The 15,433-nt window shown below is 43.1% G+C and overlaps 1 protein-coding gene across 1 annotated transcript; it reads right to left on the bottom strand.

The window, feature by feature from the left end:
* Positions 1-752: 752 nt before the first annotated feature.
* rab1ab (RAB1A, member RAS oncogene family b) lies at positions 753-15,189 on the bottom strand. The gene is made up of 6 exons (XM_063192833.1): positions 14,989-15,189; positions 7,572-7,644; positions 6,905-7,000; positions 6,108-6,203; positions 3,973-4,104; positions 753-2,364 (listed from the first exon to the last, which is right to left on the bottom strand). Exons 1-6 carry the CDS (start codon positions 15,000-15,002, stop codon positions 2,167-2,169), a joined length of 609 nt encoding a protein of 202 aa, XP_063048903.1. The 5' UTR covers positions 15,003-15,189; the 3' UTR covers positions 753-2,166.
* Between the last annotated feature and the right edge of the window lie 244 nt (positions 15,190-15,433).

The following is a 15,433-nucleotide window of genomic DNA, read 5'->3' as shown; positions in this document are numbered from 1 at the left end:
GATGGGGTTTATGGTTCCTGAAGTCAACCTGTAAGGATGAGTATTTCCTCGTCAGCTATTCACTTATCTGACAGCATTCCAGGACTGTGTGGGATTCCCTGCCTTAGGCAAGATTCCGATCATTCTGGGCCAAATGTCTAGTGTTTCCTGTGAAGCGGGCCAATGCTCGGGAATGTCTGCCCACAACCCGGCCCGAGTCTTGCAATAGGACTGCTGCTTTGTGATGGTGTTTGACAAACATTAGGTCACTATGGTGACAAGTTTAGAGAGGCAGCATCAGGGTGAGTGAGTCCTTGCACTGATGATATGGAAAATTCACAAGGATGTGTCAGGTTTACGTAGGGCTGATAGCAAAGAGAGATCATAGTCAACTTGAAGTAAATCACGATGATGAGCCTCGGCATAATACATTGATTACACCACCGAGCTGCATTACTGATGTCAATTTGGACATTAATGGTTGGTTTGACAATGGCAGTGGTGGGCTAATGGTTTGGTTTCGGCTGAAGTGACAAGGAGCAGTATGTGACATATCCTTGTCTGCCAAACTAATAATATGAGGGTGGGAAACCTTAAACAATTCAGGGGTGCATTTCTCGAAACCAAAGTCGCTTACTACATTAGCTACTTTGTTTTCAATGCATTTTCCCATTAGCAAGCAGAGACATGGGTTCCCCACCCCTGACCTAGTGGATAATGTGTGCCTAAACTGAACCTCTACAAACAAATCTACTAGATAAAATGTTACCAACTTTCTTAAAAACTGAATTCAGTTGCCTTTATTATGAAAAAAAGAGAACATAGTGTTTGATATATGCAATTGTGAAATTGCCACTTGCAATCAAGATATTCCACAGGTAATGGCCAATTTGTCAAACAGATTATAAATTGGAACAACATATTTGCCATATGAATGTAGAATAAATAATTAAAACACAATCGGTTTTCTCTACATGTTCCACCAAGAATTGCAGACATGTTCCATATCGTACAGTCCGGTAGTACAATATTTATTTAACTTTTTTTCCTGTTAAATGTTACATATTGCGCAACAAAATTACAATAGTCTGCAGCCACAAATTAATAGCAAAGATTGAGAGGTAAAACTACTCGGATAATGTATTTTAACTACAGAACTAGCAAATCAGATCTTACATATATATACATAATGTTTATGTACATATATTTCACTAGACTTTTTAAATGTTTGACAGTGAGACACTGTTGTGCAGTTGGTTGACACGCAAATTGGCGAACACACCTTCATAGGGGACAGATCTACACACGCTGATACAGACAGCAAAAATAAAACAAACCAAAAAAAGAAAAATGAAAGAAAAAAATAAACAAGAAAGAAAAAGAATAAAAAAAGGACAGAAAAAAACAAAAACAAAAAGTCACTGAATTTTGACCACAGACCAGCCCTGCAGTGGGAATGCAGTGAGAACATACGCACACACACACGCACACGCACACGCGTTATTCCAGGAAACCTCAACACACAGAAGATTTCGAACGCCCAGTGGAAAAGAAATGTACTTTCTGTAGAATGGGTGTGAGGGGGCCCATGGCAGAAAAAAAAACAAGTGTGTGAATGTATGTGTGTGAGGGAGAGAGCATGTGTACGGAGGGCAAGTGGCAGGCTGTGTGATGGGACCGTTAATGTGTCATAAACTTTATTCAAATCAATTCCGTCTTGGGCGTGCGGGCCGGGGTGGGGGGACATTTTGTGTGTGTACTGAACCTGTTGTATTACATAACCATTGCTTTTGGTAGTGAGGCTACATACAGTACAACTCAGGCAACTTTCATTTAATATTTCTCTTTCCCCATTTCTCTCAGTTACTCTTTTTTTATTCCTCTACAACTTGTCTTCTTAAGATCCATTTATTATCGCATGAAGTTTGCTTTTTTTGTTGTCGTTTTTCATTGTAATTTTTCTTTTTTGAATGTTTGAAGTGGTGGTTGAAGCCTCTTTTCAGAGGAAAGTGACTGATGAGGTGTTGGATGTCTTGGTATGTGGTGTTCAGCACATTGGACCAGAAGAGCTGGATGTGGTGGTGGTGGTTGTGGTAGGTGTGGGTGAGGTGGGACCGGGTCGGGTCGGGCCGGGCCTGGGCCAGGCAAGGGGGGCGGGTGCGGGGTTGTGGGGCAGGCGAGGAAGGCTCAGCAGCAGCCTCCGGACTGCGGCTTGACGGGGGTACTCTGAATCTTGACGTTGGACTTTTCCGAGCCGCCGGCCGTGGCGCCGGGTCCCATCCTCTTCTTGATCTCGGCGGCCATGGTCATGAAGGCCTGCTCCACGTTGGTGGCGTTCTTGGCGCTGGTCTCCAGGAAAGGGATGCCCAAAGAGTCTGCAAATTCCTGAATGGGGGACAGAGAGAAAGGGGCAGTGTCACTCTATTGTCCTTAAAGGGACACTGTGCAGGAAATGGTCAAAAAAGGTACTGCAACTATGCTGCTCATTGAAACTGGGTTGGCTATCGCCAAATTTGATATTTACATGAAAGTGTACTAAGTAATAAACAAATATTTTCTAGTATGGTCCAAGTAGAGTCATTTTTGCAGCTAAAAATGGCTATTTTTGGAAATTCAAAATGGCGGACTATGGAGAAGATCCCCCATTTCATGTATGAAAAGTGCATTTTTTCCAGTCATAATGAATACTTAGAATTTGATGGTGGTGGTAAGTATTCATGAAAAAGGTAACATTAGTGAATGGGCAGCATGAATTCTGGAAATAAACAACTAAAAATCTCACACAGTGTCCCTTTAAAAACACTGTTGAGGTGAAGATAAACCAGGAAGCGTTTTGAAGTAAGGCCACCAATGACAAATGAGCACTGTTACATGTATGGAGTATGCCAGTTTCAAAACAGAATACTGACTGTATTCAGTTTAACACAAGTTCTGGAATATTCCATTTACATGTAAGGAACAGGGTTCTGCAACCAAAGTATAACCAGAATACGACCACAATCTGAATGAATTAAGAGTTTTCATTACTTGTGCACAAACTGAATACTGACACAAATCCGTTTAAAATCAGAATATTGCTTGCATGCAACTTCGCTCATTTTTCAGGTCAAGATAAACTGGGAAGCATTTTGAGCAAGGTCACCACCTGACAATGTTGCCAACAGATTGTGTTTTGGACACTTCATAACACACCAAACCATTTGAAATAAATTCAGCTTCTGGTGGCGCTTTGACACGATAATGAAATTAGAATTTTAGGAACCTGGCATTGTCTCGTGACACTGCTTGAAAGCGTTCCCAGACATCAATACCTTCTAATGGTGAATAAAATGGCTCATGTAATAATAACCAACAACATTAGTGTTCTTGGTGCTCTGAAGATGGCAACAAAGGGCTACTGTTATTATTACATGGCTTGTCTACATTCTTTAAAATGCACGGTTCATTTGAATGGGGCTCCCCAACCTTTGATATTTCTGGATATCAGACTTTTTAACACCATTAGACCGCTGCCAATGGCAAAAGACTTTTAGTCACTTATTCGTGCGTTTCAGATCATTCCGAGTGTCAGGTCACTACTTGCACAAAATAAGCTAATGCCGCTCAGCAACACAATTTTGCATGGTGTTCTAGAGCGGCAAACCAAGTTTAGCAGTCAACAAACTGTTAAGTGTCGCAGAAATTAATTCAACCCCCAATGATTAAACTTGTCATTAAATCAATATGTTGTCATAATTGTGATGAACAATGAATAATCTAAGGGTATCCATGTGGTAAGCGGGATAACGTTCGGTGAGGCGGTTCCCGTTGTGGAATAGCTCCCATCAAATAGATCAAGTCTTGCAATTATCTGTTGATCACTATTCCACAACAGGGACACTGTTGCTGAATATCATCACTTGCTAAATCTATACAAATTTACTAAAATTCTGTTATATGGAAACAACTTCAGGACATAGAGAGCATAGGTGCACCAAATACAGCATTTCTTACCTTTGCTGTTGTGTAGTCCACCACTTTCTTTGTTGTCAGGTCACACTTGTTGCCAACCAATAACTTGTTGACATTTTCACTGGCGTAGCGGTCAATCTCCTGTAGCCACTGTTTAACGTTATTGAAGGACTCCTGCCAAGAGAGAAACGACAGACGGCCACTCTTAATAAAATGACCTTTACAGAAATGGACTCAAGGCAATTTTTCACCCTAGCCAGCTGAACACGTGGCTCTAGATCCAAGAGTGATGTCTTTGTATTATCAGAGGCAAAGACTGATAAATACTTCAGATGGGAAATTTGTGAGAATTTAAGTTCAGCACCTAATGTACAGTGCACCTAAGGTCTACACAAGGTCATATCATTCATATTTACAGTGCCATGAGAAAGTTTTCCCTTTTGGAAAATCAGTACATTGGTTTATTTCTCATTGAGCTTTTAAAGTAGCAACTTCATTTTAACATACGTTAAACTGTAGGGAAAGAGAAACATTTCAGCAGTCGAAGAATTTTAATTGGTGTAACAAACAATTTTATCTGGATTTAAACAAAAATGGGCATGTGCATAAATATGGGCACCCCAAAAAGGTTATTCCATTAATATGACAGAGCTCACCATTGCAGCACAAACTGGTTTTAATGACTTTGGAATCCCTTCAGTCACGAAGACAGAAGTGATTGGTCATTAAAATGTTATGTATCATACACAATACCAGACTAGGCTTGTCCTAAGGTCCGTCTTGGAGAGTGGCAATATAGTGGGCTCTGAACAACTCTTTGCAGACTACAAAGATAAATATTTACTATGAATGAGAAAGGTACACAAAGTAATCTGGAAGTCTTGGACAATGTTTCTCCACAGCCAGAAATCCATTTGAGTGGAAAGCATTGAAAGCCACAGGAATGGTCCTTGTGAAAGGAAAGTGTAGTTTGTTGAAAAATAGTTAAAAAGGCATGGGTAAAGGATGGTAAGAATGGTAACAGGCACACTACAGAATACCTCCATAGAACTACAAGACCATAGCTGCTGATAGTGCAGACTTAGACATGGGTCCTTCCGCGTATACTTTTTACAAGGCAAAAGCTCTTTGGATGGGTGATGCATAAAAAGGCTCCTGTGTATCCATCATAAATAAATTGCTAAACTTGTGCAGAAAGCTTATCTGGACAAGCTAAAAGTATTTTGGGAAATCATACTGTGGTCATATGTGACTGAGCTAGAGTTACTGGACAAGGCAAAAAATGAACACATTAATTCTATGATATCTGGCCTAAAGTATACCCTGCTATAGGCCTGCATGGCTTGCAACAATGTTCAAGTGTCAGTCACAAAATTAAAGCTGAGCAGAGTGTGGACTTTCCATCAGGACAGTGATTTCACTGCACTGATCAAAATTCAACAATGAGTTAATGCAAAAGAACCAATACAATGTCTTGAAATGGTCATACCAACCTTGGGAAATCACCATTAGTGAAACATAATTAATGTATTTCAACCAGGATGTCTATGGAAGACAGATGAGTAACCTGACTGAATTAGAGGGGTTCTGGATAGAATAATTGACAACTATTCAGTAGCACCAGGCAGTTGGAACTTGTCCTCTTGTATAGCAAGTACGCACAGGCCATTAGATCAGCAAAGGTGAGCTCTACTTCATATTAATGGTATACCTTCTTTGGGGTGCCCATATTTATGCACACACCTATTTTTGTTTAAATCCATGCACAAATACGGAATCTCTCTCTCTCTCACACACACACACACACACACACACACACACACACACACACACACACACACACACACACACACACACACACACACACACACACACACACACACACACACACACACACACACACACACACACACACACACACACACACACACACACAGGTATATGCCTATACACACATTTTACAATGTACATATGCTTACATGTCAGAGGATTATTGTAAACTGCATGATAAAATGTGCATGCATAGACAATGTAATGAACGTCCATACTATTATAGATGGCTCATTTGTGAGGAGAATATTGCTTGGGTTTTAACCGACTTGAGCTGTACTGACACCACTCGGTCCGGCTGAAAACAGGTACGTTAGGCATATTGGCGTGTGATGCGCAGCACTCACCTGGTCTGTAACATCATACACTACAATGATGCCGTGGGCTCCTCGGTAGTAGCTGGAGGTTATTGTGCGAAACCGCTCTTGCCCCGCCGTGTCCCACTGTACACACACAAACGCGCACATAGTTAGGCAAACATACATTAAATTACACAAATGTGTCAGCTATGATTATGTCCTCGATTGTAAGTCGCTTTGGTTAATAAAAGCATCGGGTTTGGAGCCAGAGGGGCGTAAGTGGCATTTGACCAACTTTACAGGAGAGCCAAAACAAAATTTTGACCACTATTTAATCAGCTATATTTATTTACCTTTAACCACAACATCAGAGCCATGAACATACTTAAATGAGGCAGCCATGAATTAAACACAGCCTCCAACACCGATGGCCACTTCTATGTTAGGTCTTTGTTGTTTTATACAATATAGGTTGAGTTCTGATATGTCTTTTTGGTACAGTTAGATAGAGCTCATCAAGACCTTTAATTTGATATATAGAACTCATTTTTGTCAAAAATGCCACTTACGCCCCTCTGGCTCTAAGCCCTCGTAATGTAAAACATGTTCAAGAGGCAATATATGCCATGTAAACCACGTTCTATTGAGTTGGAATTGTGTGGACTTGCAGTCACACAAGCACACAGTTGACACAACAGACACACCTCTTATCTGCTACTGTGTACGAATGTCAAGCGTTCAGCTACAGGCTAAGACACACTGTGCCCACACAGCATTTAGGACAATGACTACTAATGTGACTTTGGGATTCAGGGGAACAGAGGAGAGAAGAGAGGAGGACTTACGATTTGAAGTTTGATCGTTTTCCCGTCTAGCTCTATAGTTCTTATTTTGAAGTCCACGCCGATAGTGCTAATGTAGCTCTCTGTGTACGTGTCATCCTGTGGGAAAAAAAGAAAAGAAATGAGGAGGAAGTGCAGGGAAGTGGGTCAAGGAAAGCCAGGACTCGCTGCCCTGGAAATACACAGTCACATCCTGCTCTCGTTGCATGCAGACGCAGACGCAGACGCAGACACACACTAGCCGTTCCACACACAAAGCTCTGGCCTGACTCAGCGAAACACACTAAACCCAGCTAAATCCTCCTAATGCACAACTTCAGAGGAAGAGAGAATGTGTGCGCACGACATGCACCGATATTTCAGTTTTTACTTGTGTCTGATCTATTTCATAGGTCTGACCGTGATGAAAGTGACTGTGTGTGTGTGTGTGTGTGTGTGTGTGTGTGTGTGTGTGTGTGTGTGTGTGTGTGTGTGTGTGTGTGTGTGTGTGTGTGTGTGTGTGTGTGTGTGTGTGTGTATTTCTGGACTTGAGCTTACACTAAACAGTGCTGCCCACCCAGGTTAAAAAGTTCAGCAGCAGCAGCAGCACACACTAACTCTTCATTACTGTCTGACCATAAGCCCTGAAGATAAAACTGGGTACCCAGGCAAGCGGGTTGGGAATACTTACTGCAAATCGGAGGAGAAGGCAGGACTTTCCAACACCAGAGTCACCGATCAGCAGCAACTTGAATAAATAGTCACTGGGGAGGGAGAGAGGGAGGGACAGAGAGAGAGAGAGAGAAGGAGAGATGTTAGTTGGCGAGTATTCACTCAATTACCCAATTCACATTTTCTTAATTGCACCATGGTCAGTGCACTTCTAGACAGACAAGAACCACCATTAAGAACATGTTGGTGCAAGACCGCTCACTGTGTTCTCTCAGAGTGACCGCAGTGACACTACTTGAGACAATCATTTTGACCTAGAACCCATACTGGGTGTGAATTGACACATTGGAGCTGAAATCCAGACAGATTAGACAGCCAGTGCTGTCTAGGCAGAATGAGGAAGGGGAGTTGGTGGGTGGGCGGAGGTTACAAGTCTGCCATCAATAAAGTAGGCGTGCCGGGTCTGGCCATTTCTGGACTAATGCCCACTCTCTCGCACACACAAACTACACCCTACACCAAATACACCATTCTCACAAAAAAAATGATTGTCTATCTCCATCCAAAAGAAAAAAAGTCCCTATCCCATACACCCCTTTGCCCAATTTTTAAATAGCCTAACTCTTAAAGGTTCACAAATAGTTAAAAACACTATCTTCGTCCTGTGAAAGGACATGGTGGGCGTGAAGTGGACACCGCTTTTCCTTCACATGCTTTCCTGGCTGAGCTGACCTGTATTGTTACTCTAAAACCACAGCTAGCTCAATCTGTGAGGACGCGGCTTCCTCTTCCTCTGCAGTCAAGTCAGTCAGTTTTTCTTGACGTTCTCCCAGTAAGTACACACTGAGCACAGGACAGTTTGTGCCACAATACTGCAAGTACTGAGTCTGTAAGAGTATCTCTACTCTCTCTCTCTCTCTCTCTCTCTCTCTCTCTCTCTCTCTCTCTCTCTCTCGGCCCACTAGTACTAACCGTTACTAATACTACATTACATTACATTTAGCAGGTGTTTTATCCAAATTAAACCATGTACAAAACATGACAAACAGAAATATATGTGTGGAAAATGGTAGGGATGGCACAAACCGCACCGAAAACCGAAACCGTACAATTCACACACATACCGAACCGAACCGTGCAATCCATCGCAAACCGCAATTCATGTACTGCCCAGAAAAATATGTAAAACATATTCTAGACAGATCTAGAACAGATTCTAGGAGTATCTTATCCAGTCTCTCTGATTAAAACATTAGCGTATAAGACCAAATCAGAGGATGACACAATTAAAATCACACCATTTTCACATTATAAGCCTATCCAAACCATATGTAGGATATTTAGTGATGAGTCCGATTCTATTAGCCAGTGCACCATTTATCATGAACTAAAAAAAAAGAACCGTAGAGAACCGAAAACCGTGACCTTGACACCGTGATATGAACCGAACCGTGAATTTTGTGAACCGTACCACCCCTAGAAAATGGGCCTACAGAGTGGAGCAATATCCAAGTTGGAGACCATCATACTAGGTATAGACAAAAAAATGCAAGGATTGATGCCTTTCAGCCCGAGGCCAGCTAAAAGCAAAGTGAGTCAAAAGGAAGAGAGGGAGAAAATTAGGTCTTCTTATTCATACAAAGAGAAACTGTATAATGGATTGGCCATGTGATTAATGTCTCACTTCTCCTTCCACTTTACTACAGTCCACACTATCCATCCGATTTGGCCTGTGGTATGCTGTACATCAGAACTAGTGTCAGCTTATAACCTTGTGTCCACTGTCCATTGACTATAAGGCTCTGTTGGACGTGTGAATGAGGAAACTCTTTTGACAGTGTCAGTGAGGGAGAAAGCTTGCATAGTACTACCATTACAGCAGTGGAAGTGTGAAGGCCCCGTTTAAGTGGCAGCAAATACAGTGTCATTGAATGGAGCCATGCCATATGTACAGGAGAGGCATGGTGCCAAGGAGGGAGAGAGTGGAAGCCCTACTCTGGCCAAGTCTGTCTGAAGGTTACCAGTGAAGGCACCGGGTAGGTGCCTCAGTGGAGCTAGAATGCTGCAGCCAGCAGGTTGCATTCTACCTTCTAAGTCAGTGGTTCCCAACAAGGGATATGCATTGGGGTATGCCAGCACACAGCAGGGGTAAGGGGAAAATGTAAATGATAACAAATGTATGTAATACAGTCACATCGGAATACGTATGAACGGCCATCCGGGTACTTTGCTCGTGAATGCGCGTTACGCCCCTTTTTTGGGGAAAACAAACCGAATGTCTCTCCATAACTTACATGCTATATCGGCTAGCCTAAATGAGCACAGTCCATGCTGTTTGGCTATATTATTTGAATAGCCTACAACACGTCTTCGGCATGTTGAGCATGAACAACACTAGTCTACAGGTCCTCGTCTTTCGTTTATTCTTTCCCAATTGACTTGCATTGGCTTCCCCCCCCAATGTTTCACCCTAAAAGGGACGCAACGCACATGACACACGTCACGCCGTTTATATTTACGACGTCACGCCGTGTATAGAGGAGCAGCTATAAAGCATGAGTGGGCAGCCTCATTGAACAGCCGTGGCATAGTGGTTAAGGAGATCATGGGCTTTAGATCAGAGGGTTGCAGGTTCAAATCCCACCCTTGCACTCCCTACCTAACCCCATGGCTGAAGCGCCCTTGAGCAAGGCACAAAACCCCACACTGCTCCAGGGACTGTAACCAATACCCTGTACCTGAAATAACCAAGTGGCTTTGGACAAGAGCATCAGCTAAATGCAGTGTAATGTAATGTAATGTAATGAGTAAGGGGGGACTCAAAGTGTGATAAAATGCTAAAGGGGTATGCAAGGCAAAGAAGGTTGGAAAACACGGTGTCCTAGGTCAACATGTCTTTAGGAAAAGACACTGAAGCCTGTTGTGATAATTCACATTTCGTGAGACAGCTTTTGCAACTGCTATTATATGAACGCCCATTCTACCTTCTCCTGGCTAGGTCAAGCCAGGTGTCCTTGAGCAAACTGAAACATATACCTACCAATTGCTCTGGTGTACTCATGGCCGGCGTTTTGAACAATGACCTTCGTAGCCAGTATCTGAATGTGTGTATGCGAGCGAGACATTCACATGCAAGCTGTGAATCTGCACATTTCAGGCGCTTTAGTTTGCCAAGTGTAGGAATGCGCTGTATCAATGCAACACTTGAATGAATTGCAAGACTGGTGTCTGCAGGCGAAATGGGAGGAGATGTCCTGGCAGGCCAGGCAGACGAGGGAGGTGAGGCATGGGTGCTGAACCAGATAACTTAAGATGCATCATCATGCCACTCTCATACCGCATAGCACCTCATTACGCCACAGCAGGACTACCGTCCATTCATTCACTTAGCAAGTCTTAGCTTGCTGTTCGATGAATGGCTGAGTTCTTTTGATACACTCAAGCTTCTTCTAATTCAATTCATTTTTTGTCAATGGGATTTGCCATGTTCATTTTGAAATCATCTTGAGGTAGTGACAAAACCAACATGTTGCTACAAGAAAGTTTCACAACAATATATTCATGGATTTTGAGTCATTATGTGAACTGATAGACTAATAGAAATAAATGTGCCAACAAAAATAAATTGTTACTGGAAAGGGTAGGGGCAAAAGGACTCTGATGCTCCGACTCTGAGTCTGTTTTACCATCTCAAGGCCAAAGGCCAAAGGCCAATACCATGATGTCCTGGCTACAAAATAGAACACAACATCTCACTTCAGCCAAAAAAGACATCTCCAGCTGGCATGATGTTACTGCCACTACAAGACAATTGTGATTACTGTTTGTCACTAGGCCGGTGTGAAAAAACCCCAAATAGACCCTCCAGCAAAGCATTGAACTGTAAAGCGTATTTTACATCCTGCACTTGCCCGAGACTGATATGGGCAGATTTAGGTGTAAGTGGGCTAACGCACCACAAAGGGCAGGTGCATTTCCTGTGTCCGGTTAACAGATGGGTCATTTAGGTCATACATTTTTTTTTTTTTTTTTAAATGGTGGCCCATGCTTACCCATCCAATAGTGATGAGTCTCAAGTAAAGTAAATTTGATTTGTAAACGTCTACAATTAAAAAAAATAAAAATAAGAACGACTCTCAAGAACATTAACAGCATCAGCAGCAACATAAGCTATTAACGGCAAACTAGGATGTAGGATCTCAAGAGCACTGTTGCAGACAGCAACCCACAAATTGAGAGCCTCACAGTGTAGCACTGCATGCAGACAAATCTTACCCAGCTGGGAGAATGCATTTCCTTCTGAACAAACTACAGTAAACCCTGCTCACGACAAAACACACTGACAGGCATACCTGCTGTAATAGATTGGACCTGTTGGGCAGCGGGATTATGGGGCTATTGTCCACCATTCCAAAGCTGTATCCATGGCAAAGAAGCAAAAAAAACCACACACACAGGCTAAAGACTCTGTCTACTGGGAAAGTCCCCAAAACACACTTAATAACACTGCGCAGAGGCTATACACGCACACATACACGCACATTAACACACACACACACACACTCGCCTGTGCTTCACTTGCCAACAACCCAGGGCTCCGGTGGGCAAGAGTATATTTGTTTGTTTAACACAGCTTCATATGCAGTGGCTCAACACTGGAGGGGGAAGAATTTGAGTAAGCCGATTAAGCATTCCAAGGGCACTAGAGTAGGGGAGTGGAGTGGAGAGGGGTGGGCAGGGGTACGATAGGGTGCGTGTCTGTGTGTGTTTGTGGAGGGAGTGTCACCCTGTGTGCCCGGCACTCTGAGCCACCTTGGCATCGCTCGACAACAGCAAAGCCATGGAGGGAGGGGAGTAAAGAGAGGAGAGGGGCGGCCACGACTAGCTTGGCTGATGTAGAGATGGAGGGAAGCCTCAGCAGTAGTACCAGACCCAGTGTGTGGCTTTGGACCGAAACCGAGACAGGAGAGGAGAGGAGAGCAGAGGAAATGACAGGAGAGGAGAGCAGAGGAAATGACAGGAGAGGAGAGGAGAAACTCGCTTCTCTGCTGTGGAGGTAGAGGGAGGCCTCAGTCAGCTCAGCTGTACCGGTGCCGGTGTGTGGAGGGGTCTGACTGGCCTGGTTGTTTCCACACATTTCTCTCGCTCCCTCTCCCTCACATTGTAGCCGATTCAAGTCATGCTCCCTTCATTAGCCCCTGGGAGGCCGGACAATGAGCTGCCCTGTGTCCACACACACCGCCGCTCCACAGGGCAGGTCGACACACATTGACAGAACCAGAGCTAGAAGGAGAGACGTGGCTTCCCCCTATCCACTATCTGCAGTCTACCACACATCTCAAACTAAGTATTCACAACCGCTATTCAGGCTAAAAGCACAGGATGAAACATCAAACGTCCTGCATTTCTAATCACCGCAAACACAGAAGTTATGCAGAGTTCTGAGAATGTGCAAAACTTGCAATTTTTTTGTGTAAAGAGAATCATGTAGCAACTAAAGCAGCGTCAGGGTTCTGTTCTTTTTTCTCCCCCTAAGTGAAACAATCACATGGGTCATCCACCACACAGAGTAGGATCTGAAGAGGAAGGAACGAGACGCAAGGATTTCAGCAACATAAGGATTTTCAGAATGCTGACTCTGAATGACGGTAGCTGTCGCATGTTCAAAACTACTTCAGCAAAGGAAGAAATGTAAAAAAGAATGTCTCTCACAAGCACAAAAGTACATAAAGCCTGTGGTGGGAACAAAAGTTTAAGTACACAAGCAAGTCACTTTTGTTTAACAAAGAAATCCCACAGCATACACAATGATTAAGTCAACCAAGATTCTAGGTTGTAGACATTTTTTCACGTTGACTTTTAATCCTCCTTGTGAATCACCAGGAGAAGGCAAGACCCATCGCATGACAACATCACACCTGTTGAATGAAATGGCGTATAAAAGTAGCCTAGTCATCAAGAATGTTTTTACGACCGTCTAATGCCACATCTAGCCTCAAATCTGATAGTTGAGTGTTAGCCAGTGTCCATGACTTGAGTGAATATAGTCTGCAATCAAACAAATGGTCATTTACAAATGAACGAAAAACTCCGAAAAAGGGACGAGTCTTGCAACATAACTTTGAGTCAGACCCTCCGCAGAAGCTGAACTGGAGTTGTAAGCAGCGTATAACATGGCATGTGACCTACACATGACTGACTCACAACTACAGCGGATGGGTGTCTCCTGTCCGTTGGCTTGCACTTGCCTGTGATGGCCGAGCAATCATTCATCAAACCTTAGTTCTACTCTTTGGGGGTAAACGTCCACTCTTTAAACAACAACCTGGACCCAAGTGACTGAGTACAAATTCAGAACGTTGTGGAGGAAAACACACCAATTTGGTCAAATACAGTATCAACTGACACTGGTGCCAAGATCTCGAAATACTACTTTAGGGAAGATGGGAGCAGTTTTGCATTAACTGACAGGTGAACATCCGGGTTGTCCCATTGCGAGGAATAAACTACAATGCATCAACTGTAATTGCAATGTCCCTATTAACTAGGACGAAAAACGTCGTTGCAATGGTCCCAAAATCCAAAGTGTCCCCCCTTAGAACAAGTAGCAACTAGAGTAAACGTATGTCCTGATATAACATTGTTGAGAGCATCACTTTTTCAGATGATCTGTACAATGTCCATTGCTCAGTCGTGTAGTTGAAATTGCCCATCTCATCTTGGACATGTCAATTGTAAGTAAAATGTCACCATGCCATTTGATGGACGAGCAAACACTCATACTTAACCCATGGACCAAACATTTAAAACATCATTAAGAAATCGGTCAACGGCAGAATGACAAACTGTCAAACGACCACTCAACCAGCGTCACACCTATCACCTACCTAACTAGTTAGCAACAGATAGCTGACTAGCGACGCAATTATTAACCAAGAGTATTGCATTGGTAAGAGTACACAGCAACTCTTGCTTGTGGCTGTAAACATTATTACACCGCGCAATGGAATACATCATATGCATATCTGTTTTCTAGTTAAAGGGAAATCAAAAACAAATGGGCATCGCCTCGGGACATTAGAACACCAGTTAGGAAAACCGGGGATGGTAAACGATTTTTCGCCGGGGCTAGTTTGCTAGCTTGCTAATTAACCTTACATTGACAACCTGTAACGTTTACGCTGAGACATAGCTACAATGTGACCAACTAGTTGAACCACATTCAATAGAAAACTGTCAATGACAACAACACAGGCCTATCTCGCCATCAAGTTGTGTATGCTTGAGGTTGAGACAATAACCTGATACCTAGCTTGCGTAGCAAGCTGTCGACAATAATGCTAACAGGGTAGTTCTACGAAAAAACCTTTCGCCGTTGACAGTACACTGGAAACAGAGAGCACTGTGCTAGGCTACATCGCTGTATTTCTACTTACTATTCAGGATTCATCGTGGCTTGACACTGTTAAACCACTCTTCTTTTAAGACGAGACTCCCTTTAGATTTGACAAACAACAAAAGCACCGTTTTTCACAGATTTAAAAAGTAACTAGAAGACTAGCTACTCCCCCAGACCCAAGGCGGCTAGTCGTCTAACCCAAAATGGCTGCCACTTCAACCAGGAAATAGAGACGATTCGAATGGGCTGACAAGAACGTAATGCGATCCACGTCATGTGAGTTACTGGAAGTTGTAGTTCCTCCTAAATGAGTGCAGCTTTACTCTCGTTCCCTAGCGCTCAGAATAGACTACATCGCCCTGTCATCAATGCGCACACTGCTGGGTTATGCGATGTTTTTAACGCCTCGTTCTCTTCGGCCACAACCCTGCCTACTGTCAAAAAAGAAGAACAAATTACGTCATTAGTGAAACGTGGCAGAA

Source organism: Engraulis encrasicolus, unplaced genomic scaffold (assembly GCF_034702125.1).
Source record: "Engraulis encrasicolus isolate BLACKSEA-1 unplaced genomic scaffold, IST_EnEncr_1.0 scaffold_25_np1212, whole genome shotgun sequence".
Lineage (NCBI taxonomy): Eukaryota > Metazoa > Chordata > Actinopteri > Clupeiformes > Engraulidae > Engraulis > Engraulis encrasicolus.
The sequence above is the reverse complement of the archived record's forward strand: the minus strand, read 5'-3'. Positions and strand labels throughout refer to the sequence as shown.

Bases quoted from the DNA above. Each gene is read 5' to 3' on its own strand.
- rab1ab (XM_063192833.1), bottom strand. The intron at 4,105-6,107 runs GTGAGTGCTGCG...CTCTCTTGGCAG, and splicing joins TGTATGATGTTACAGACCAG to GAGTCCTTCAATAACGTTAA. The intron at 2,365-3,972 runs GTAAGAAATGCT...TCCCCCATTCAG, and splicing joins TGGACTACACAACAGCAAAG to GAATTTGCAGACTCTTTGGG.